Below are 25,400 nucleotides of genomic sequence, written 5' to 3'. Positions count from 1 at the left end.
ACATAATTTATGGATATTTTGATCATGCATACCTTGGAAGCAACATCTTTTATTTCGTATTTAAAACAAATTTCTAAAGAACCACATTTTACAAACTACGAGCTATAACTTATACAATAAACTCATACCTGGTTGAGCATTTTTGATGTAGAAATGAGGCACCCAAAATGCCAACAAGTACATATGCATGCATAAATATTGAAGCAATGGTTAACATCGTCGCTTAAGTATATCCCTCACGCATCAAAATTAATTTTGCAATTGCACTAGTGGCCAGAAGGAGGGGGGGGGGGCGGGTGACCCCCCCCCCAACCACAACGTACCGATGTCGTCCAAGTTAACTTTTCGTTTCGAGGCAGGGGATACAGGGTAATCCAGAAGAACTGGAAAAAAGGTTGTGAAATTGCGTAAATTTGTTTATTTTTTGTTTAGTGACACTGTTATTCAAAATCAATACATACACATATATAACAAACATCAATTGTGACTGATAAACCTTTAACTACATACTAAATAATGCATTTATTGAAAATATTTATTACTGATAACAAGATTGTAACCGTGTTTTTAATAGCAGAAAGCGCAAAAAATATTAAATGATTGGTAAATGCTAAAAGATTTATTGTGGTCTACTATAGTCTCATAAGGTAGAAATACCGTGTGTAATGCTCATTTCTTTCAAATTTAACTCGATATCCTTCATAAGAACCATTGTTTTCGACATTTATTCATTCTTTTAGGAATATTGAAACAACATTATTAATTGTGGTAAACCATATCTGGCAGTACTTAAGAGTGCATCTTTGACTTTATTACTCGAGTGAATGCACCTTCAAACCGGTTTAACACAAACATGTCACAGTAATCAATACCATCTGTGTTAAGATGTCGGGAATGTGTTAGACGAATGATTTTGTTTTATGGAGCTTGGAAGAGCGATGAATGGCACTAAAGTGGTGCCAAATGGATATCTCAAACACCCATTGGTAAGTCATTTATTTTTTCCATTTAATTTTTTGTCTTGATTTTTGAATATATAAACAGTCAATAAGTAGGACATCTCGTTAAGAACGTTCACTTGAAACAGTCCTCTTCTTATCCACACTTCGACAGGGAGTGGGGCTACTCTGCCTAAATAGCCGTCAACGAGTATTTTAAAGAATATCAAAATAATAAAAAATGGTGTCCCAGTGGTTGCACCAGTCAATTGTAACCATGCCCCCCCCCATAGTCCACCTAAATGACCGTCAATGGGTCTTTTGACGATTTTAAGACTATGGCAGTTACAGGGATACACATGAAATGTCAAAATAATAAAAAAAGTATCCCTAATCGCTCATTATTGTAGCTACCCCCCCTCCCGCCCCCCAGTCTAAAATTATAGACGTGTAATACATTCTTCCAATCCTTACTGGTTGACGGTACATTTCCTAACAGGGCACAAATCCTGAACACCGGCTAAAACACGCGTTTGCTTACCGTGATCGATTATTCGATGATCTAGATCAATACAGAGGCTTGCCTTGGTCACACTTGCGAAGTTTCATCTTGTTTTGTTAAGCATTTTTTCTAAAAAATGCCATTTATTTAATATAGCATACTTTTTAATTATAATTGTATGACCATGTATTTTCGCTTTTCAAGTGTTCGGTATTTGTGCCCTCCATAGCGTATTTTGAAGGGTGATTTACTATCCATAAAATTGAACGATTTTCGACATAATATTGATGAGATCGTGAATCTGTACTTTGACAGCTGTTTTCACATGAACCAAAGATGTTTCATACGAAAGTTTAACTTACTACAACATAAACTCTCCAAGATAATTGCAAAAAACATCAGAAAGTGTTCGGATTTGTGACCTTAGCCAGTAACGTCTAAACGGGTTTGTGCAAAAACCGGGGGTGTTTTGAAAAATATTGAAATTGTATTAAGTGAAGTATTTTCTGGTTTAAATTGATCATAAAGGTTTATATTCATACTTTACCATGTAAGTGAAAAGTTATTTTGCATTAAAACACATTATTTACCTTTCCAATAAAACAAAAGTTGACTGACAAAGACAACAATTATGCCAAGCGGAACAACTCGACCCAATCGTAATAACTCGGCCACCACTGACAAGCTTCTAGATAGACCTCGTAAATACAATCGTAACAACTCAGCCATGGCCGAAATGTTCCAATTGTTTAAAAATTGTGCCCTGAAGCCTTGCAGGTGCCCTTCATGTATATATCGCTATGTTTTGACAGCAAGAAATGAAAAATAAACGTCAAACTCATAATAATTCATAGGATATGACATTTTTATGTATGGAACTGATATAAAATTACATAATCTGGTAATATTTCTTGTTTTATGATATTTTTGAGATGTTAAATGCTTTAACCCAGAATCCCGATCGGAATAACTACCCACTTTTGATACTAAACAATTTGTATGTGAAGGATTTGCCATATCAAAAAAGATACAAAAATCCGTAAACGTACAATTCTTTGGTCTACTAAGATTTAGCTTGTGAATGTCATTTTACAGCGAAATCAACAAGTTAAAAAAATACTCATGACCTGTTCCTTATCAATATGAAATATCTTTAAACTTTTAGGAACAGTATGCAAAAAAAAAACAGTATGTTTTACCTTCGGTATAAGAAAATAACTATTTTCTAATAAAACTACTGTTGAAAAATGTAAGCTAATGAAATGGAAAATAAAAAGATGCTTCCAAACATGCCATATTTTCTTGAGACCATTCAGGGGGATTAATGTTCAAAAGTCTGAAAATTCAGGGGGATTTTGGTAGTATTCAGGTTTTTTTTTAGCAGGTCTAATTCGACAAAATTTCAAAGTATTTTAAGACGCAAGTACAAAAAAACAAATTGCCATAATTTTGAAAGACTCCCGAGGGGATTATGTCCAGAATTTAAGGGGATTTGGGTCACATACCAGAGAATTTTCATCATCGCCATGTAGCATTACGGGCATGACACACGTGCCAATTTACCTTGTCTACCCCTTTTTCCAGCACTTCATCTATATTTTAATGAGACACAGCCATATTGCATAATAAAAGCACTCACTTGCAAAATAGAATACTTCACAGAAAAATATGTTTCAGAGACAATTTAATGGGCTTACCTTCCTCTAAAATTGGATACAAAATCTGCTCATTCATAAATGATGACTTTCAGACTAATAGAGAGAATGGAATGATTTATCAATATTTTTCATTTCAATTCCCAAATAGTCAGATTTGTTTGCTTCTGATAAAAAGCAAATGCATAATTTATTGTTTAAGTTCATAAACATATCATCTTTTGGCATTCATCAAAAAATAAAAACATCACCACTTTAATATTAAAATAAATAAAAGTCATTTCATCCGAATTGTCTACTTTCAGTTTCTCTTCTGGAAGTTCTGTTATTTTCCGATATTTGAGATGAAGGTCTGGTCATGTCATGTATGTAAACATATTAGTGGGTCATAACAAAGAACAGCATTGTCTATTAGTTATTTTAATCCTTTTCTTTACCAAATAATGTACTGTCACCTTTAAATCATAAATCATTTTGATGACAATGACACATGTTTAAACACTTTAATTTGTTACATCCTCTCTGATTGGATAAAACCTATAGTTTTAACCAATGAAAATTGTCCTTTTATCTGACCAGTCTAATTGACATTTCTTATGCAAATTCTGACAGTTTCAATCAAAACAATGCATGAAATGTGCCCTGCTGACTTATTAAGTGTCACCCAATTGGTGTTGTTAAAACACACCATCAGTTGATAATCCAATTAAGACAAAAAGGGCATTATAACTGTAAACAGGCATATATAATTAAACCCTGTGATAATTTTGCGTACTTTTAAACACACTTTTTTTAATTCCGGGGGATTTTCATCCCCCTCCGGGAGACCGGGGGATGGGTCGAAATTCCGGGGGATATGGCATGTATGTCAGCTTCTGGGTTGCTTTGAAGTTGAACTGCTCACATGAACCCACAAAAGATGTGTAGGTATGTGCTTAACAATAAAGGATAAAACATTAAAATGAAGCATTTCAAGTGGAGGTTTTCATTAGGGTAGTGCTACCTTAAACACACACTTTACAATTATTTTTTTCTCTTTTTTAATCTATTTTCTTTAACCAATGGACTATACAAACAGTAGGGTCAGTCCCAGTATACAGGACAATTATTCAATAAAATGTTTATCCTTTTGATATCATAATTGGTAAAAAAATATCAAAATGTAAAGAAAAAATAACAGAGACCGGGTTCAAACTGTGGTCGCCAAAATTGCAGTCCAGTGTTGTATCCACTGCTATGAAAGTTTACATTTGTTTATTTGATTTAATATATACCTAGCTTGGTAACATTAAGTGATAACATCGACAAGCCAATCACACATAAAAATTAATTATACTAGGTATACCCTAGTAATCTTTTTTAATGAAAAAAAAATGTGAAAAATCAATTAATTGTAAACTATGCAGTACTTCAGTTAGTTAGTTTCAATGCATTGTACACATTGATACCAAATTCATGTCAGTTTTCGACAATTTTCTCTTCTTTCGCTATTTCATCATACGGTGTATAGCCCCTGAATAAAGTTTCACTCTGTTTCATTGAGTATATTTCTTAAAAACCTTTCTTTGTTCTAATCTGCTAAAAGGTCAAAATGTCACAGTCATGTGAGCATCTTTGAGGCCTCTCAGTTATTATAACCAATGCACCAGTCAATTGTAACGGTTACTAACCACGCCCCCCCCCCCCCCCCCTGTGATGCTGTTAAACCATCTTTGTAACAAATTACAGTTACTTCCAAATTACATCTTATTCTACATAATACAAACTGGAGGACAGTTCTTTTTATTTGGTAATGTTAAGAGACTTGAAGACAAAAAAAAATGTTTAAATTCAGAAAACCTTACACAAAGTAGAAACCTTCTATTAATGTCATTATCTAGAAAAAATGAACATGCCTTTTAGCAATTGTATCAATCTGTGAAAATCTACATTTTGCCTTCGACATGTTATACAATTTAAGGATATTTACATGGAAATTAAGTTCAATTCTAAATTGACAGTCATGTATTTCTTCCAAAATTTTCATAGTATAAGGAACATGAATTTTTTATGAATTTAAGTGCATAACTGCAGATAATGATCATTATCTTAAATCAATTACAAGCCAATTCATAGTCATGCATATAGCCCCCTTTTCAAAATATGATAGTGATTGTCTCAAATGACCAGTCTTTCTCTGTGGGGGGTGGGGGCTGTCAGTCATAAGGAAACCTTTAAAAGGCATATTCATTCAGCCAATCAGATGTCAGGTTTAGTGAAAGGGGCGATGCCAGGTCAAGTAAAAGGGGTGGAGCTAAAAGAAATACTGACATTCAATGAAGATAGATCCCCCCCTTCGCCCAGGATAGGTGTGCGGTGGTTGAACTGTCACTCTGGGACCCTTCAATGTGCTCACGCCGGGATCCGGAGTATAAACTACTAACACCACCCAGATAGATCCCCCTTTGGCCTCACAAATATGTTTCAGTCACACTAGGGGGTGTGACAGGGTCAAGCCATAATGGAGCCATAGACAAGCAGACTTTTATTAACCCAACAACAACAACAGGTGTTATTCTTACCAACTGAGGAAAAAACTTTAGAGGTTTTATTATTGCTCATTTTTTTATACAAATTAAATATCTAACAATGACAAATATAAAATATGATAATTCAAGCATAATATTGACACCAAACATGATATGGAAGGGATTATCCGCCAGTTCACTCTTTATGCTTTATGACATTCTAACATACAATTCATTTCGTATGTTGCATTTTAGAATTGCATTTTTGCTGTTTCTCACTTGTGTTATTGATTAATATGCTGTTATTAAGCTGTTGTACTTGCTGACGTGACTCGAGTTCTTATTGAAATATGCGAACATTCAATTTACACTTCAGTTCTAAGGCTGTAAACATGCAAACTATGATTAGATATTTAATTTGCTAGCTTCCAAATATTCTTTCCTTTATTTGAATTTGCATTGTAAAATTAATTTGATACACATTTTATTCTTACAGTATTTCAATATTTATTTTACAAAAATCATGGTAATTTTAGTCGTATGCTGACATTGTGTATTATGTATTCGAAACAGCAGTTTGCATAGCACACTAAGAGTTTTTCAAAATTAATTAGTTTTGTGCGCTAGAATTGGCCCTTTTAAACGACGGGGGATAACTGGTAAAAATGTAAAAAATAATAACCGCTCCCTGAACCGGTGTTGACAAATTTGATACTACGAAAACTAATCCGATCATGTGGAGAACAACAAACAACAACACATTAACAATTAAGTATACATGACAAGGAAATAGGAAGACCTTGACTCTTTCCAACAATGAAGTATGTAGAAGTATCCAATCGCCAACATCGATTGTATTGTAAACGGGTACAATGATCATTTAATGATTTAAGCTAGGCTGCCGTTTTTCCTAAAGCCAGTAAAGGTTGTATGTATTTTCGGATAATTATTATTCCGGAAATTCGGTAGTCTAAGTATTCTAGTCAATTGTGTATGTGTTAGAGGCACATGCAATGAATACTGATGATTCCACTTGTGAAAATATAGGTGCATTATTTATGTGCAGCGTTGCAGGGGTAGGGTTTTTTCCTCATCATTGGGAAGGGGACAAGGCCTAGTCATTCTAAAATGCCGTCCAGGCCATCAGTAAAAAAAAAAGCCTGGAGGGCATTTTAGAATGACTAGGACAAGGCCCCACTTCGTTTTGGAGTAAAGTATCGCAAGTTTATTTATATATTGGAAAAAAAGCACAGCAGGGAAAGAAAATATCCTGGGGTTAGATTAAATTTCATTTTTTCACATGAGAGTTACTGTACCTTTGATGGCAGAATATGAGCAAGAATTATGATTTATATGACCAAATTAAGTCAATATTCTATTGTAAAAAGGATAGCAACAGTCTTTCACAATTATAGTTATGACATTTTCATTAAAATGCACTGCTCCTCCAAATATTGGAGTGGCAGTTGCCGCCCCAACTTGACACCGTTGTTCTGTATAGTATTATTATTGTAGTACACTTGTCCACAATCAAAAATTTTACAAATGTTGTGTGCAAGGCCCATCTCCAGAGGTCAAGGATCAAATGGACGGGTGAAATGGCAAAAAATGTACAAACATTTTTTAGTCAAATAACTTAAATTCATGGTAATAGTTTGCAATTTTTAACTTTTGACTGCCACTGGTAACCATAACTTGACAGAGCTACATATAAGGTTTTTCAGGAATTGGGTATTACCCAATGCCTTTTCAATGCATTGGGTATTTCTAATTTTTAATAGGGTTTTTGTCAAATGTGAATTGGGTTTTCTGTATGGTTTGAATATATTTTTCAACTGATAAATCAGGTTTTCAGAATTTTATTTGCTTTTTGTTACCATATGATTTTGAAAACTATTGCTTTGTTGCCAAAATTAATTAGTATAATAGTTCTTGTCTGTGCTCCAACTTCCGCATGCATGGACAAAAATTTAGTAATTTGTTTTACATACACATCACACTATCTCATAGTGAACATTGAAAATAAATTATTTAAAAGTGCATGAGGAAGTTGCAGAAAGGACATGATCTTTTACATCTTTTCACATTCACCTCTAAATATTGCCTTGACCTACAAAGTGGGATCTTGAGTGCAACATGTCATTTCAACAAGCTATATACATTTGTGTTAAGTTAGTGTTCTCGCTAGAATGCAGTTGAATAATTTAACATTGCTTATCATGAGCAAAATGCATTATGAACATTTTTATTCGTATTTTCAGTGTTGAGGAACAGCTATCCTGCATCAAAGATCTCTGCAGACAGAAGATACTGCATGTGATTCAGAGTTTAGAGAATGCCCGCACTCTCAACATTACTATAGAGCTACAAGAGATATTAAGATATTTGTTACAGTTATCCAGCTTAACTTGTATAAGAAGCTGTATAGTATTTGTTCAAGAAGCTCTTCAGATCCTAGAACAGTTACCAACAGAGAATGAAATTTCGGAAATAGAAGTTTGTAAAAGACAAGGTAGAAAATATGATATCCCTGGTGAAACACTGCAGTATCTAATTGAATCCGGACTGAGAGTAAAGGAAATTTCAGAATTACTAAATGTGAGTAAGAGAACAGTTGAGAGAAGAATGGAAGAGTTCAACCTGTCAATCAGACAGACTTATAGCAATTTATCTGACAATGATTTAAGGCAAGAGGTTGAAGAGCTCTGTTCCAGTTTTCCAAATGTTGGGTACAGAACTATTCAGAGTCTTCTTCTTTCACAAGGATTGAAGGTACAGGAGTTAAGAGTAAGGCAGGCTGTAAGAGAGTGTGATCCTTGTGGGGTTTTGTTTCGCAAAGTTTTCCTGACTTCATGTAGAATACAGAGAAGAACTTACTCTGTTAGTGGTCCTCAAGCCCTTTGGCATATTGATGGAAACCACAAGTTAATAAGGTTTGTTTTATGTCTCATACAATGTATTTAACCAATCACCATATTGATTTTCAAGCCACAATCTTTTTCTTATGAAAGCAGAAACACACATTGTTTTTCGAAGCTTATGAAAGTGAAAACAGATTTGGCTCAAAATTTCAAGTTACAAAAAATTGGTAATATATAAAAAGATATGCTTTTTAAAGTTCACATACTTGTTCTGGTAAATAAAAACCAATTTTGTGCATACAGAATGAGTATTGGATAACAAAAATAAGATACATTGCTATATCGAAAGAACTCTGAGTTAAAAAGCTAAATATTTAACTGACAAAACTTTAAACCAGTAGGGCACAATCTATTCCTTAGAATATGACTTTTTGTATTTGTTTTACAGATGGCGACTTGTTATACATGGAGGAATAGATGGTTACTCCAGGTTCCCAGTATATCTGAATGTCAGCAATAATAACAGAGCAGACACCGTTCTATATGCCTTTTTAGAGGCTGTACAGCAGTTTGGTTTGCCGAGAAGGGTCCGATCTGACAAGGGTGGTGAAAATGTCTTAGTGGCTGAGTACATGGTTGAACACCAACCAATAGTCAATAGACCATTTATTGCAGGGAGGTCTGTTCATAATCAAAGGTATGTCATGTATATGACACATTGTACTTATTATACCTATGCTTTACAAGGTCAAGTGGGGGCTATTTATATATATATAGGAATCATGCTGGTTGTCGTGTCCCATCTATTACATCCCTGCCTGTTGTGTCACATCCCACGTTATACAAGATAAGTGCAGTATGTCAACAATGAATGCTGAAACATTAAGGAAACTTGGCAAATGCATTCAGTGACACAACATAAATTACACAGAGAATTAAAATAACTCTGTCATGTCTTTGTCAAGAGTCATGTGTATGTCATTATAGATGCATGGGACATTGTCTACTTTAATCTTTGAACTAAGCCTGGGTATATTTTACTTCACCTTGCATGGATAATGGTATTGTTTCGAAATAGTCTTTCTTTTTTCAAATTTTCAATGAACTGCATTTTTGGGCATAAATTATTGCCTTGACCTGCATATTTATCCTGAAAATGTTTGTCTTGCATATCTGTTGAATAAGTCATGCACTTGTAAGATAAAATCTGTTGCTAAGGAAATCTTGTGTTTATATAGGCAAACGCCAATAAATATCAGATTATGGTACTTCCAAAAACATGGCAAGGAAACATATTAAGACACTCTTATTATTTCTGTTTTTTACCTCTTCAAATGATTGTTACTCACTTATAGCCACTGTATTGTAAGGTACCTTTTTGCCAGTTTGACATCATTTATGATTTTACAACTGCAATTTTAAATCATTTTGACATGTGTTTATGTTTAAGGATTGAAAGGTTGTGGAGAGAAGTGTGGGCTGGCGTCACAAGCTTGTACTATGCCATATTCTACGGCCTAGAAAATGAGGGTATCCTGGATCCCACCAGTGAGGTACACATAATGATGCTACACCTCGTCTTTGTTCCACGGATACAAACCCATTTAAACCGATTTGCAGAGGCACTGAGGCGGCGTCCACTTAGAACAGAGAACAACCGTACTCCTCTTCAACTGTGGATGACTTCTAGACATCCACCCACTAATGAACAGGCAAACCCACAGCAATATTGATTAAATAATAATTCTATTAGACTTTTCGAGCATTAATGTTGACACAATACAAAATTTAAAAAAATGATGTTTTGCAGGGTTCAAAATATATTGTTTAATGTTATATTGTAAAATGCTCTATCAAAATACCGTTCACGATAAATCCAGAATTACCCAACCGATTTCATTTATTTTGTGCACATAAATGAAAATATGAATGACATATTTTAGCAGAGTTCAGACAAAATGTTGACAGATAAAAAGCTGATGGACAGAAAGGCATTTTACAGGGGGTCTGAAATGACTAATAAGCAGTTCCATTTGTATTATAATCAAGCACTTGTATGCTTAAAACCTATTTTAAGCTCTTCCATGCTCATAGCCATTGTCTGTTGTCATCGACTTGAATGCCAACACTGCTTGTTAACACTAGAGATCTAAGCAATTATCAGACCTTCATCAACCTTGCTGAGTATGTTTGATTCTTTAAAGTTGCACTCTCACAGATTGATCGTTTTGAAAACTTATTTAGTTTTTGTCTTTGAATGAGCCAATTTTTACAAAAGTATCTTGAAACCAGTGATATAAGATTGAAACCAGTGATATAAGACTGCTGACAAAAGATCAGATTGCAGTTGTTCATATTTACGTTTGAAAATTTGTTTTAAGGCTAAAATCGTTACTAACGCTTTAAGAAAAACGAAATTTTGCACAGTTTTCCAAACATTTGAGATATGTTCTACTGCAAGTTATCTTATATGACTGAATTGAAAAAATCAGCTGATTCTGAGACTAAAAAATAAAAACATGTCAAAACTGTCTGATAATCAGTGAGAGTGCAGCTTTAAAATCTAGTTCACTTTTGAAATTTTGTCACATGGGCTCAAAAAACATTGGCACTTGGTGAATCTTGAAAACATACATGTTAATATTCTAGAGGTCACATTTTTATGTGATCTTTGCCTCAGTGATATCTAGACAAATTTCAAAACTGTGTCATTAAGGGTTAAAAATATGGTCACTCTGAAATCCTGGAAAAAACATGTGAATGATGTAGAGGTCACATTTTTTATCCATCTTCATGTCACTTGGTCAGTGTTTCTCTCAAATCAAATCTAGGACAAGTTTGAAATTGAGTCATGTTTGGTCAAAACCTAGGATACTAGGTAAAGCTCGTAAAATATGTGTGAACATTGGTAGAGCAATTTTGAAATTTTGTCAGAGTGTTTGCCTCTATAAAGTCTAAGTCAAGTTTAAAGCTTGGATCAAAATCTCAGTTCCTAAATGCAAGATGTTGAAGTTAAAGTTTTGATTTTTTTCTTTGTGGTGCACTGTAACTCCTTTATAGCACTATATTTTTGGTCTAAGAATGCCCATAACGTAATAAAGGGTTTGTTATAATTTATGACTGTTAGATAAAAGGGGTCTTATTTCGGAAATACAATTATACCAATTGATGGTGGTTTCTTATAATACCACTTCTCATCTACTATTTCTAAAATTGAAATCTGGAATAGTTTTGGAGATAGCGCTTTGAATATTGTAAGTCTTCAGCTTTAGTCAATAATATAATCCAGGCTCTGTTTTAAAGATATTATTTCCAAACTTCATGTGTTTCATCTTTACTTGTAAGTTTAAAATTCCTACATGTAAGATATTAAAGCTCAAAGCTTTCATTTTGTGCCCAATCTGTTACAGCACGCTTCATGCTTTTGCTGAAAGTCATATGTCGTTCATACGCACATGAGCCCTGAAAAAAAAGCAACATTGAAGATAGTATCTTGTTCGTACATACCATATAATTGTTTGTTCATACATGTCCATATATACGGCACATATAACTGACTGTTCTCTATCTTGTCTGGTATTGCAGGTCGATACAGATGTTTATGGTATAGACTACAACCCAGAGACAGTGTTATTCCACCAGGAATCAGTTGAAGTTCCAGCTACCATGGAAATAGGCGATGATCACAGACAGCGGATACAAGATATTCTTCAAAAAGATTCAAACAACTTAGGTGTTGATATTTACAAAGAAATACTGGAATTTTGGACTGTAAATTGATTTAAGTGCACTGTTTCTAAGGGGAATTTAATATTCTCAAAGAATGATACGATTCTGTCAATAATTAAATGTATAAAAAGAAGATGAAACATTTGGACACCTAACCCCTTTGTATATTTTGACTGAGTTTGATGACTTTGGAAATTGGTTAAATTTGTATTTGAGTTAATGTCATAAGGACATCAGTCAACATCACAGAGTTCAAGCCTATATTTTATAGACAAAATTTGCTTCAAGTGATGGACTCATAAATGCAACCATTATTATTATGTAAAGAGAAATATGTTGGCTATCAGATTATGCCAGTAATAGTTCTGTATCAGTTTTCATGTAGTCAAAATGTTCAATTTACAAAAGGAAGGGGTCCAAATTATGAAACAGTTGATGTTATGTTTTTAACGAAATAATTAAAGCATTGCAATATTAATCTTTTATACTTACAGTTTCAACTAAAAACACTGTATATTGTCATTCATAATAGAAAATGCTTTTTTATGAAGATATTCGGGAAAAAAATGACCGGTTATTATACATGTATATTTATGCTCAACATGATTATAAATCCTAACACATGTTTGTAGTGTTTTGATAGATTTGTGAGAGTATTAAGCATTTAAATGCCTATTGAACAGTATTTAGTTATTAAAGTGTTTATCCAAGAGAACAATGGAAATACAGCAACATTTTAATTGTAAAGTTGCCTTTCAAAATTAATTATCTAGTTTTTAAACATGCATATTTTATGCTTGCTTATTAGCTGTGCTGAGCACAAAGTGCTCAAGGGTGAGCTATTGTTGTCAGCTGTTGTCCAATGTCATGCATCCAACAAAAATTTATTTCAAACGACATCTACTTAAGCCACTCCATCTAAATCACAGGACCTTTGTTCTTCAAACTTTACATAAATGTTTCGTTGATGGTACTTTTTCAAAGTTATTTAACAGCTCCACTTGGCTCCACATACATGTAGGGGCTGCTAGAGCAAAAAATAGAAAAGTGTTTGACTGCATCTCCTAAACCGCTGGTTTGATTTAGATTATTTCATAGAAATGGTCCATTGGTGACCCTCCAACAAGATTGTTCAAAATAAAATAATTTGTAAAAAAACATGGCCAACAGGGGGCAGCGCCCCTATTTCTTATATGTACATATATATAGTAGAAACTTAAAAAATCTTGTCAGAAACTACCAATTTACCTGTACATGCCATAGAAGCATCATTTTAATTAGATCTTCTTGAAATTTTGTGTTTATGATTTTCTAAACATGTTTGAAAACATGGACACCAGGTCAAATATTGAGTTTCTGATCAATATCTTTTGAAAAGTGAACTAATTTCAATCATATTTTGCACAAAGATGCCAATCTATTTTTTTTCTCTGCCCGAAAAGGCCACTCTAAAATAACAATTGAGAGTCTGTCAAGATTTACACAGTTGGAAAATGATTTTGGTCTAGACTTTCTCATAATTCCCATAATTCATTTGAACCTTAACATGAGAAAATCAACTGAACGTTTGTGCCCATTTTGTAGAGCTATATTGAATAATGCCTGTGCAGAGTTCTCACAGCTTCCTGTAGGAAACTTCAGTGACTAAACCGAGGGTCACGTAACTGAGCAAACATGTAGGCAGATTCCGGTGTACATTTTCGATTATAATAAGTTGGAATTCTCACATTCCCTAAAAAGTTCCACATCATACAAGGAATCGATTGAAAGGTCCCTTGACTTATGTAAGAATGAGTGTAAGAAAGGTCTGGTAATTATTTTTTTCAGAATTTAATTTAATGGTACGCTTTTACAAACATTAAAGCACAAGGCTTGACTAACTTTAAGTTAATAATAAGGCAGAGGGTTAAGATATATGATTGAACATAAAATTCCAGGCCAAAGAAATTAAAGTTCTGACTTCCAGTTATAAGATCTATGACAATGCAAAACGTAATTTCTCAGAAATATCAATTTATTGTGAATTATTTTAAGCAGAATATCGCCTAGGTTCATAACATCATATTTCAATGTTACAACATGATTTAAGCATAAATGTGACTGAAATAATACAACATTATACAAACTATAACCCGGGCCTGGACCCTTCAAGTATTGAACAAAATTTACTGGTAAATGTGTCATAGTTACACCTTAAAACATTATAATATAACTATTTTTTTGTATTATCTGAAAGGCAGTAGAAATAAATTAATATATTTTTAGTCGTTTTAGATAATTTTGTACGGATTTTACACATTGAGTGATACATAAATCAGACAAATGTCTTTCTAAACCCAAAATTCTCCATGAAATTGTTGATGATGTGATGTCATTAATTTTATCTTCAAAGTTTACGCAATATATGTGGTCGATGATACATGCTAAGTTTCAAGTAATTCAATTACATATTTATTGTATTATCTTGATTTTCCTCCAAAATAAAACTGTTTCAGTTGAAGGGTTGAACTTATCTTTTTCTCGTCTAATACAGATTACTGTATTTGAAAAATAATTTATTTGAAAATGACTGCTAATTAGTGGAAGACTATAAGTATCTCCCATGGCCGAGAGTGTAAGATAGGATCATTCCGACCCGAGCGTAGGGTCGGGATGAAACTATCTTACACGACTGGCTATGGTAGATGCTTTTTCTCCCACCTCAGTTAAACAAAATTAATTAAAAATGTATTTTTTGCTGGAACTCTTTTGTGCTTAGTGAAAATAATTGCGTATGGATATGCGATAGCACGTGGTAGTCATGGATACGCGCGCAGTGATCAAGTTGATATTAATAGTCAAATCGGTATTTTTAAATAGTTCTAAGGAAAATGAAGCATTATTTCTTGAATGGTGCGTAAAAACTATTTTATGGTGACATTTGAAGCGAGAAATAATTAATAAGCGTTCTAAATATTACCATAAGACAAGATTTCCTTGATGCTACTGACGACAGTCTTCAACAAGGGAGGTTATTATAATGTGGTGACCATTAAAAAGGAGTTCCATACGGGCATTTTATCTTCGCCCGTGGGCAAGATAAGAATATCTAGCATGGTTAAATTATTGGATCTACTTATCTGAGGTGGGAGAAATCCACAGCTTAAACACTTATCTACAGACACTACATAAGTGATGTCGTGAAACTGTGTAGGTATTTTTTCCTTCATGCTTGAATGAATACATATTATGATTATATCACTGTTAGTGATTATATCACTGTTAGGAACCACTGCTATGTGCTAATATTAATTTTGAAAAGTTATGACTATTTTACAATAAAGCTTGTTAAAGTCAGACATCAAACAAGAGCTGTCACAGTATGTGACGAATGCCCCCGAATGTGACATTGACCTATGAACAAGGTCAGTACATGAAAAGTTAAAGATCAAACAATTACATATGGCAAGTTATTTTAAATTGCCTCTGAACATAAAAAAATACCACCCATACTTGACAACTTACATTCTTATGTCCTTATATTCAGCATTCCATTGTGAATAAACACTAACTGTATCTTTCACCTTAGAGGTAGGGACATGGGCCTTGCACATGACACGTAGACTTGGTATGTCGAACACATGTGGCAAGTTATTTTAAAATCTGTCCATACAAGAAAAAGTTACAGCCCGGACATAACAACCAATACTCTGTATCCTTATATACAGCACTCCATTGTGAATAACCACCTGACCTTGACCTTAGAGGTAGGGACACGGGTCTTGCACCCAACACGTCGTCTTGGTATGTCAAACACATGTGGCAAGTTATTTTATAATCTGTCCATACAAGGGAAAGTTACAGCCCGGACACGACAACCTATACTCTATGTCCTTATATGCAGCATTCCATTGTGAATAAACACCTAAATGTGACCTTGATCTAAGAGGTAGGGACACGTTTCTTGCACACGACACATCGTCTTAGTATGCCGAACACATGTGGCAAGTTATTTTAAAATCTGTCCATACAAGGGAAAGTTACAGCCTGGACACACGGACGGACGGACGGTGTGATTTTAATATGCCCACCTTCGGGGGCATAAAAATAACTTTGGCTATAACTGAAAGTGATTAATACAACAATAGCAACAACAATGGGCCAAATGTCTAATTTCTAAGGCCTGTGGTTTCAATAAAGTGTTGTAATATTATTTCCAAAACATGACTTTAACACACTACACCGTGCCCTCTAAAAGGTCCTTTACACAAGATATAGTTTCCAAAATAAAACCTTTAATTACCTCACCAGCCTCTGCTGGGGCTCTAAACATATAGAGCTGCTGAATTAACATTTATTCACGTCCAAAGCCATATGATCCAACAATGATATTTTTCATCAGTTCTTCAAATGAGCTATAGTTCTTTATCACTGATAATTTGCTGAAGTTTATTGAAGGGGCACATGTGTTTACAGTTGTAAGATAATCACTTTTGTGATCAAAGGTTATTATTCCCTCTGTGATACAGCTTGGGAGAGCTGGGCATCCAATCAGTGCTTGAAGGAGATGTCCTGTGTTGAGGTTTACTTCAGATGAGGACCCAGTTTCAGCATCGATGCTAATGCATGACATTTTCCCTCCTGGAATATACAAAAAAGGAAAAAATACTGATAATGAAATGAAAAACATACTGTACCGGGGTATTTGCTGCCATTGTTAGGACACTAATAATATTGATATGGGTGTTTCTAGAAGCAGATGGAATACATGTAAAACTGTCCAAACACATAAAACACTTTTCTTACTATTAGTGGTTATTATTAGAACATAAATGGCAAAGTTAAGATTTAAAATGCCAAAATTAATCATATTTTGAAATTGAATTGAACTACACCTATATTGGATTAATACCCTGATCATTCTGCGTTGTTGGAACAGTGTTTTTTAATATAAAGATAAGTACTGTTTTTTTTCTAATAATTGGATTTAATTTGACCATAAAGCTTCAATAATCATAATTTAGAGGTTGACTCCATACTCACTATGTCATTTGAAAATCAAGAAGGCTTTTTTCAGGACAACTTTGTAAAAATCACTCGTGTGTTTAATTACATTTTCTGTCTTAGTGGAATGAGTGTGGTATGCATTCACAGACAGGTCTTCATTATATATATATTGACTATTTCTATTGCCCAAATTAAAACCCATGTTTCAATCTGAACATAAAAAAAAAATAATTAAACCATGGCCTTTATGTGCAACTTTGGCCAGTAACCTACAGACATGATTGTACTCATGGTGAGCATTTACACATAGCCAAGTTAATGCCTGGACAAGCCGAACTAGAAGGAACTTAGACTAATCTTATCAACTCCAATTTTGCTCAGGTGAGCTTATAATATGTGTGTTACTCTTCAAAACATGGTTTAAGAACTTTTTTCTCAGTAAATCTGTTGTAGGAGCTCAGAAAGTTAATCAAAACAACAACTACAAAGTAACACTAAACAGTATGCCAGGGGAGATTACTCAATAAACATGCATGATAGGATTATGGTTCTTGTGCACTGCAGGACGCCACAAATGGATACATACGTGACTATCTCAAATATATTTTTAGCCTCGTAAGAGCAATTTAGCCTCCTAAGAGTTCCTAATGAACTGTATATATTGTTTTCCTAGCCACCCAAGTACCCATTTTTCAGCTCCGACAGACAAAGCAGCAACTAAATCTTGTCAAATACCAAACCAACAAGTCATAGTGACTTTATGCCTAGTAAACTACAAAATCACCTTTGGTGTATAGTAACGGCTACAAGTGATACATACGTTCAAGTTTCTTCAGGAACTGGTGAAAGTTGCATAGAATTACTTCTTCATCTTCTTTTTCTGCTTTATCGGAAGAAAATACAGGCTTAAAAAAACCTTTGATGGTCAAGCTGTCCACATGCTCTGTCTGCATAAGGTAACTGTATGCCTTCTCCGGACATTTCCGCAACATGTCTAGCATGCCATGAAGTTTGAGACCTGAAACAATTAGGGTAAGAAGATTTGTAAAACTTAAATTTTCCTATGGGTATCTCTGTGCTCCAAACCATGAGTCATATGCTTTAATTTTAAATAATTATTATTAGAATATTGTTATTAGCAAAACTGACATTACTGAATTATTGTAAAGCTTCATATTTTAACTTCTAAAGAAGAATTCAAATAAACCACCAGGAGGGCCAATATTGCCCTAAATCGCTAACCTGCTTAAAATGACCAAATCGTGAGTGGTTACTTAAGGAAGTTGCTGCTTGCTAAGGAAGTTAGTGGTTGATAATTGATTTTAACGGTCGTTTGTTAAGGGAAATCAATAATATTGCTAGGGACATTGAGACGATGTCAGCTGGTTATTCTAGGGATGTAAGGAGCTGCCGAAGATTTCTGTGATGGCAGACAGTGGACTGCTATGGTAGTCAAATGTCCCTAAGGAGTCCACAAGTTTATTAAGTGTATCTGTTAACGCACCAGTCCTATAGATTTTAACAATCTTTACTTAAAACAGTGGAACAATTTTAGTGGGGTCAAATAGCTCAATACACAGATGCTCAGTCTTAAGGCAGACACACAGTGCCAGAGCTTGGTATTCCTTACACCTGTATATGAGTAGCAGTGCAAAGAAGCTGGCCAAGATAATGCAATATTGCAACTATAATATACAATAATTAATCTACACTGAACACATTATCCACAAATATTTAGGGGAAAACACAAATACACATACCTTCCACAAACTGCAGTAGACTTGGAATAAATCGGTTGAACAAGTAATAGCTCTTCATCGCAGACACAGCATTTTGTCTGCTTTCTACTGACAAGACTTTTCTAAAACCACAGGCTTCCAGCAGATCCCCATATTTCTCTATCATCTGGTTGCAATCAACTGAATCCGAAATCTGTGAATAGCAAAGTATTTGCATGTATTTATATATAAGAGATTAATTTCATTTAAACCATACATGCCATATCCCCCGGCAGGGGGAAAAATCCCCCGGAATTTCTACCCATCCCCTGGTCCCCCGTCGGGGAATCCATATCCCCTGGAATTTAAAAAAAAAAAATGTTTAAAAACTTGCTTCAGGTTGACAGTGGAAAGCATCAATAATATTATGAGTGTGAAATTCCATGAAGGACCATGATGACTTAGTCCAAAAATTATTGTAATTTGAATGTATTTCTGTATTTATTCTTATATTATAAATGCAGATATTGCGCAAATTTTCGTCGTGTAAAAATCCCCTGGTATAATATCAAAATCCCCTGGAATTCAGACCAAAATCCCCTGGGAAGCCTCTCAGAAATATGGCATGTATGTTTAAACAGTAATTATTACAAAAACAGAATAACATGAAGTGTACCGTGACATTCCTTTAGGTTATAGACAACCAAATAAAATTGTATAGTCACTTCCTTATTGGTGTTGTTTGCCCTATGCCAGAAATGTGTCAATAGTACATAGACACCCCAACTTCTGAATATTGCCAAAGAAGCAAGGGCAATTATAACTTATGTAGTTGATGAGTGTGCATGGAAATAACTTAATAAATAACTTACAGTTTTTTTCAGAGCACTAGCCTATTCCGTCTGGTAACAGAGCACAACAACTAGCCTGAAAGCTTTTTATTTAAGCCTAAAAATACCATTTAAAAATATATTTTACCTCTTGTATAGCTGAGACAGCATCCAATCGGCCAAGTTGATCTACAGGTATATCTGTTATACCTGTGGTTCTTCCACTGACAATGTAGTCCACAACATGTTTCATGAGATTCCTTGGTCCTGGATGGCCACTTAAAATGCCCATTGTAACCATTTGTCCCATTAAGAAGTAATGCTTTTTTTCAAGTAATTGTGCATCAAAGCTGAGAACACTGTTCTCAAAAACAGGGGAATGGTCATAAAGCAATGTTAAGAACTCTCTCGTCAATCCGCCGGAGTCCAAACCTTCTTCCCCTATGAATGTTATACAAAACTTCCTGTTCCATTCTTCTTCTGGCGCTTGCTCAATTTCTTCCATGGCCTGCTGGACAAGCATTCTTCGGATTACTGATATGTCCCAGAGCTTCTCCCCATTCAGAGTCTTTGATGACAAATAATCATCAAATGAGCTGCAATGATACAAATGAAGAAGTGTGACATCAGTGATTTTTTTACCTCTGCGTCCTGCGTCCTGGTTCTAAGAAAAAAGATATTTTAAGTTGAATACCAAGAGCCATAAATCTTACAATATTTCAGTTCTTATTTTATAACATGTAAAGAAAAAGCACATTGTCACTGTAACTAAGTGTATGAATTTTGAAGACGATCTCTTCAGTGGTTTAAGTTATTAGGAAAAAACTTGAAATGTGTAATTTAACAAAAGTTGCAAAGGGCCATATATCTTAAAATATTAAAGTTGGAAGTATATTACTTGCCATGAAGGAGCACATTGTTCCTATGAGTAAGTGTATTAAGTTTGCAGATGATATTTTCTATGGTTGTAGTAAAATTATTAAGACTAGATGCCAACAGGCGAAATGTCGAGCCCGTTGAAAGAGCCTTTGACACAGACATAATGCTCTTCCATGCAATTGCACCAGTTGAACAATAAGCAGTTATATATATAATATATATATATATAATAAGTATTATGAGGTGCACTTTTATGTAATTTAGAAAGTGCATTTCTTTATTTAGACGCAAAGGTCTAAATATAGAGAAGAATCTCTATTATCAACCAATTAAGTAGAGGTGCACTTCAAAATTTAGACCTGCACCTCTGTCTCATAAATTTTGACCCAAGCGTGACCTTTGAGGTACAGACCTGGGTCTTATGCGCGACACGCTGCCTCATGATGGGGAGCCTTCAGAGAAAGTTTTTTGAATATCCTATAATGCATAATCACGACACAGCCTGGACAAGGTTCAGTACTCATTCAAACTTTTGACCTAAGCATGACCTTGACCTTTGAGGTACAGAACTTGGTCTTGTGCGTGAAAAGCCGCCTCATCATCGAGAACCTTCATGGAAAGTTTATTTCAAAATCCTTTAATGCATAGTCAAGATACAGCCTGGACAAGGTTCAGTACTCATTTCAACATTTGACCTAATTGTGACCTTGACCTTTGAGGTACAGGCTTGGGTCTTGTGCGCGACAAGCCGCCTCATGATGGGGAACCTTCATGGAAAGTTTCTTTCAAAATCCTTTAATGCATGGTCAAGAAACAGCCCGTACAAGGTTCAGTACTCATTTCAACATTTGACCTAAGTGTGACCTTGACCTTTGAGGTACAGACCTGGGTCTTGTGAGCGACAAGCCGCCTCATCATGGGGAACCTTCATGGAAAGTTTTTTGAAAATCCTAAAATGCATGGTCAAGATACAGCCCGGACAAGGTTCAGTCCGGATGGACGGACGCACGCACACACATACACGGAACCGGCATTGTGACAACTATGTCTCGCTCACCACAAGAGGGCTCGACAAAAAAAAGAGGAAAATGTTGATGAACTGATAGACGAATGGACAGACAGGGTGATTACTATAGGGCACTTGCATTTCTTTGCGGGCCCTAACTAGCATGTAGTTTCAAGCAAAACTTGAACCAGAACTTATGAGTTGAAAAGTAAACAAAACGATACTTGAAATAAATGCAAAATAGAGTTATCTAACTTAAAATATTAAAGCTGGTGTGCAGATTGGGAAGGCTTTTAAAAAGATATAGATTTGAGTGTAGTTTCACACAGAATCTTAACCAGAGGTTTTAATTTGAAACTTAAAGGGTCGTAACTTTATCCAAATGTTATTAAATATATAGAATACTGTCAGTAAATACTGATTTTCATTTTACAATCTAATTACTACAGGACATGAATTATTAGATTTGGCCGACTGTAAAACTATCATCATGTGGTTTGATCTTTAGCACCAGAAATAAATTCAGTGTATTGTTTTAAGGCTTACTTGAACACATGTTTAGCTTCAGCTTCCCCTGACTGGCAAACTTCATCAGACTGGCAACAAACATCAGCGTGCTCTGGTAACAATTCTATCGGGAAGATTTTATCACAAACTGGACATACACCAGACTCAGTCTCTTTCCTGAAATATTTATGAAACATGATATTCACTCTGTTTGAAAGCTAACAAAATGGTGAAATAAAACATCTGCATGTACATAACAATTTTAGATGAATTCACCCAAAACATGAAAAAATAAGACAAGAGGGCAAATGAGTGAACGCCAACACTCTTTACATAATAAATTTTCAAAACGACAACTTCAAATGCAATGAAGAATGTTGGATTTTGGGCAGGAATTGTCCTCCATATACCTGTCTTCCTCATTGTTTTTATGCCTCTAAACCTGTGTGCCAAATTTCATTGCAATATCACTAGTCATACTCGAAATATTTAACTTTGTTTAATGAGTGACAGGACGGAACGGCGCGGGATGTGACGGACGTGACATGTCAACATGGGTGATTCTTACATGTATACTTCGTAAAGCAGGGGTACAATAACAGAGAACAGAATGACAATTGTTTTATAATATCACCATCCTGGAGCATGAACTGTAACAGTCAACAGAACATAAACTTCAACATAAACTATAACAATATAGTTACTGTGAAAATGGACTTCCAGGGCAGCTGCTGGCACTCTGGAAAAATTGTGCATAATGCTACACAATATCAATGTAAAGATACATGATTACCTCTTCAGGTTTCCAAAATATTACCAGACACAACATTTACTGGCATAACACGATTTTGCATTAAAAATTCCAAAGCCTCAGGCAAACATTTCATATATTTCTATAAAAAGTGTTTTGGCTCTACGTCTGCAACATCTAATTCCCCCCATTAGTTTCATTGATTTCCTAGATATAAGATCAAAATGTATAAGAAAGGAAGGCAAAACAGGTCAATTTTTAGGACATCACTAAAGATGTTAGGAAAAAAATTCAAGAGTGAAGCTACATTAATTAGTAGTTTGCAATACTCTACCCATGATCCTAGTTTCATGTCTATTACATGTATCTTCTAAAACTCTACCAAGTAACATTACATTTTGTAGTCCACAAACTTTTTGATCACCCTTCATATATATGTATTAAATACTTACACAAGCAAATTGGCACACTGGTGTCTGTATAACATTTCTCTTCTTGGGAAATGGTGGTAGAACTTCATCCTGAAGTTCATACAAAACTAAGTTGTTTATACACAAAAACATATTGCACCCCCCTCAGCTATAACCTTGACCTTAAGATCATGCGGATGGTTTATGGGTTCTGCTTGGATGGTTAATGGGTTCTGTACATCGTCTTGATGAGGTAAATATTTGACAAGTTTCATGAAAATCCTTCAAGGGGTTTAGGAGAAATTGAGTGGACAAGAAATCCAAGGCTCAGGCCTTTGACCCTCAGCTGTATTCCTGACCCTGAACTGGTGCGTTGGTTCATTGGTTCTGCACATCGTCTTTATGAGCTATTTTGGGAGTTCCATAAAGTTTGGCAAGTCCCACATTTAGTAATCATAGTTAATTGGTTCTTTTATAATGTGTGCTCAACTTCTGCAGACACTGAAATATGGTCTTCAAAGCTCTAGTAGGAGAACCTTTGGCTGATCATATGAATATTAATTAATCACTAGTAAAATTTTAAGCAAGAATGAATGTTTTAAGCAAGAATGAATGTTATACATGCGAAAATGTAATGTTTAAGTGGTTCAAATGCCCTGGGATTATTGTGAGGATTTTAAGTAAACATAATTCACCTCCTCTGTAACTCCACAAGTCACAGCATGCTCCCTAAGTAGTCTCAGAGGAATCATCATGTGACATCGAATGCACTCTTCCTGAATACCATCATCATCCTAAAATAACACAATGTCTTTAGCCATAATTCACTTAAATTAAAAGTACAATTTAGTGTGCAAACACAGAAAAAACTGCATTTTTCATAGACCAAGTCTCATAACATTTTGTCTCGCCTTCTGGTTAAATCTGGCAAATAATCAAGGTTATCCAAGATCAAAATCATACACATATTAACTGTATATCATAATGGATTGGATCAATGCAGAAATTAAGTAAGAAGTCTGTATAACAATATCTATTACTAAGGATTGTTTGGAGACAAATCCCTTATAATTATGTTTACTTACAGTGAATTCTTGTCCTTCCAGAGACAGATTATTTTGTATAGGTCGTATATAGCAGACTGCCTGACCAAGGTTACTTTGATTCGACAGGAAGTTTACAGTATAGCCACCAGGAGGCACACTTATCACTTCCAAGTCGCATCGGCTCCGTGCCTGGGTCCTCAATAACTCAAATCCTCCAATTCCACTCAACTTGGGGTACTGCTCCTCCAACTGACTCTTCAGATACGTGGCATCATCATTTTTTTCAAATGATATTTTTTTTTCACCCAAGTTGGCTTTATACAGCCTGTCTTTTTCTTCTCGGGTAGGTGCAACATTCTAAATGAAACAATAGGAAAAGGTAAACTGTAGTGATACATATATGTCCACCATTAAAGCTATCATTCTGAATATGTTGGTTTAACTAGATGAACACTTCTATCACCTGCATTTTCCAACAAAAAATCACTGAAACCTTTACTAACAAACCCCAGAAACAATATGGGTCAAAAATGAAGTTTGAGGATCAAACCACAATTGTTTTTTACTACAAAGTCACTGTGACCTTGACCTTGTGACCCAAAATCTGTGTGGAACATCTATTGATTTGTCAATAACCAATAAGCCTGCCAAGTTCAAGGGATCTAGGCCAAAGGGTTCTATGGATCATTTACAGACCATGACCAATATGCCTACTGAGTTTAAGGATCCTAGGCCCAAGTTATTGAGCTGAAACCATTTTCAACTACAAATCAAGGTGCCTAGTGATCCCAAAATCAATAGGGGTCATCTACTGACCATGAACAATAAGGTCTGAGAACCCAAGGGTTCTTAAGTAATCAGTCGGAAACGAAATGCGTGATACCAACTATGGATGACAACGCCGCAGCCGACAGACCAACCAATGGCCATACTGCAATGTTCATGGAATCAATAAATCAATTTTGATGCTCCAAATTCAGTGTACAAAGTAAGAAATTTTAAGAAAACAGATCAAATGGATAATAAACTTACATCTGAAGTCTTCCCAAGAACACAAAATCTGTGTGTCCAGAAA

At 34.9% G+C, this 25,400-nt stretch overlaps 2 protein-coding genes across 4 annotated transcripts; one reads left to right on the top strand and one right to left on the bottom strand.

The window, feature by feature from the left end:
• Window positions 1-887: 887 nt before the first annotated feature.
• LOC128213759 (uncharacterized) lies at window positions 888-13,165 on the top strand. Of its 3 annotated transcripts, none has more exons than XM_052919806.1 (5): window positions 888-986; window positions 7,864-8,535; window positions 8,912-9,160; window positions 9,914-10,016; window positions 12,049-13,165. In XM_052919806.1, the coding sequence occupies exons 1-5, from the start codon at window positions 943-945 to the stop codon at window positions 12,241-12,243; spliced, it is 1,263 nt and encodes a 420-aa protein (XP_052775766.1). In that variant the 5' UTR covers window positions 888-942; the 3' UTR covers window positions 12,244-13,165. The 3 variants fall into 3 exon arrangements, with proteins under 3 accessions (XP_052775766.1, XP_052775764.1, XP_052775765.1); XM_052919804.1 differs by having other exon boundaries at window positions 9,914-10,175; XM_052919805.1 differs by lacking the exon at window positions 888-986 and adding an exon at window positions 6,274-6,423 and having other exon boundaries at window positions 9,914-10,175.
• Window positions 13,166-13,300: 135 nt separating this feature from the next.
• LOC128213761 (uncharacterized) lies at window positions 13,301-24,385 on the bottom strand. The gene is made up of 8 exons (XM_052919807.1): window positions 24,365-24,385; window positions 23,975-24,073; window positions 23,322-23,390; window positions 22,158-22,295; window positions 19,875-20,322; window positions 18,939-19,110; window positions 17,999-18,196; window positions 13,301-16,812 (listed from the first exon to the last, which is right to left on the bottom strand). Exons 3-8 carry the CDS (start codon window positions 23,387-23,389, stop codon window positions 16,526-16,528), a joined length of 1,311 nt encoding a protein of 436 aa, XP_052775767.1. The 5' UTR covers window position 23,390; window positions 23,975-24,073; window positions 24,365-24,385; the 3' UTR covers window positions 13,301-16,525.
• Between the last annotated feature and the right edge of the window lie 1,015 nt (window positions 24,386-25,400).

This window comes from Mya arenaria, chromosome 13 (assembly GCF_026914265.1).
Source record: "Mya arenaria isolate MELC-2E11 chromosome 13, ASM2691426v1".
Classification (NCBI taxonomy): domain Eukaryota; kingdom Metazoa; phylum Mollusca; class Bivalvia; order Myida; family Myidae; genus Mya; species Mya arenaria.
The sequence above is the reverse complement of the archived record's forward strand: the minus strand, read 5'-3'. Positions and strand labels throughout refer to the sequence as shown.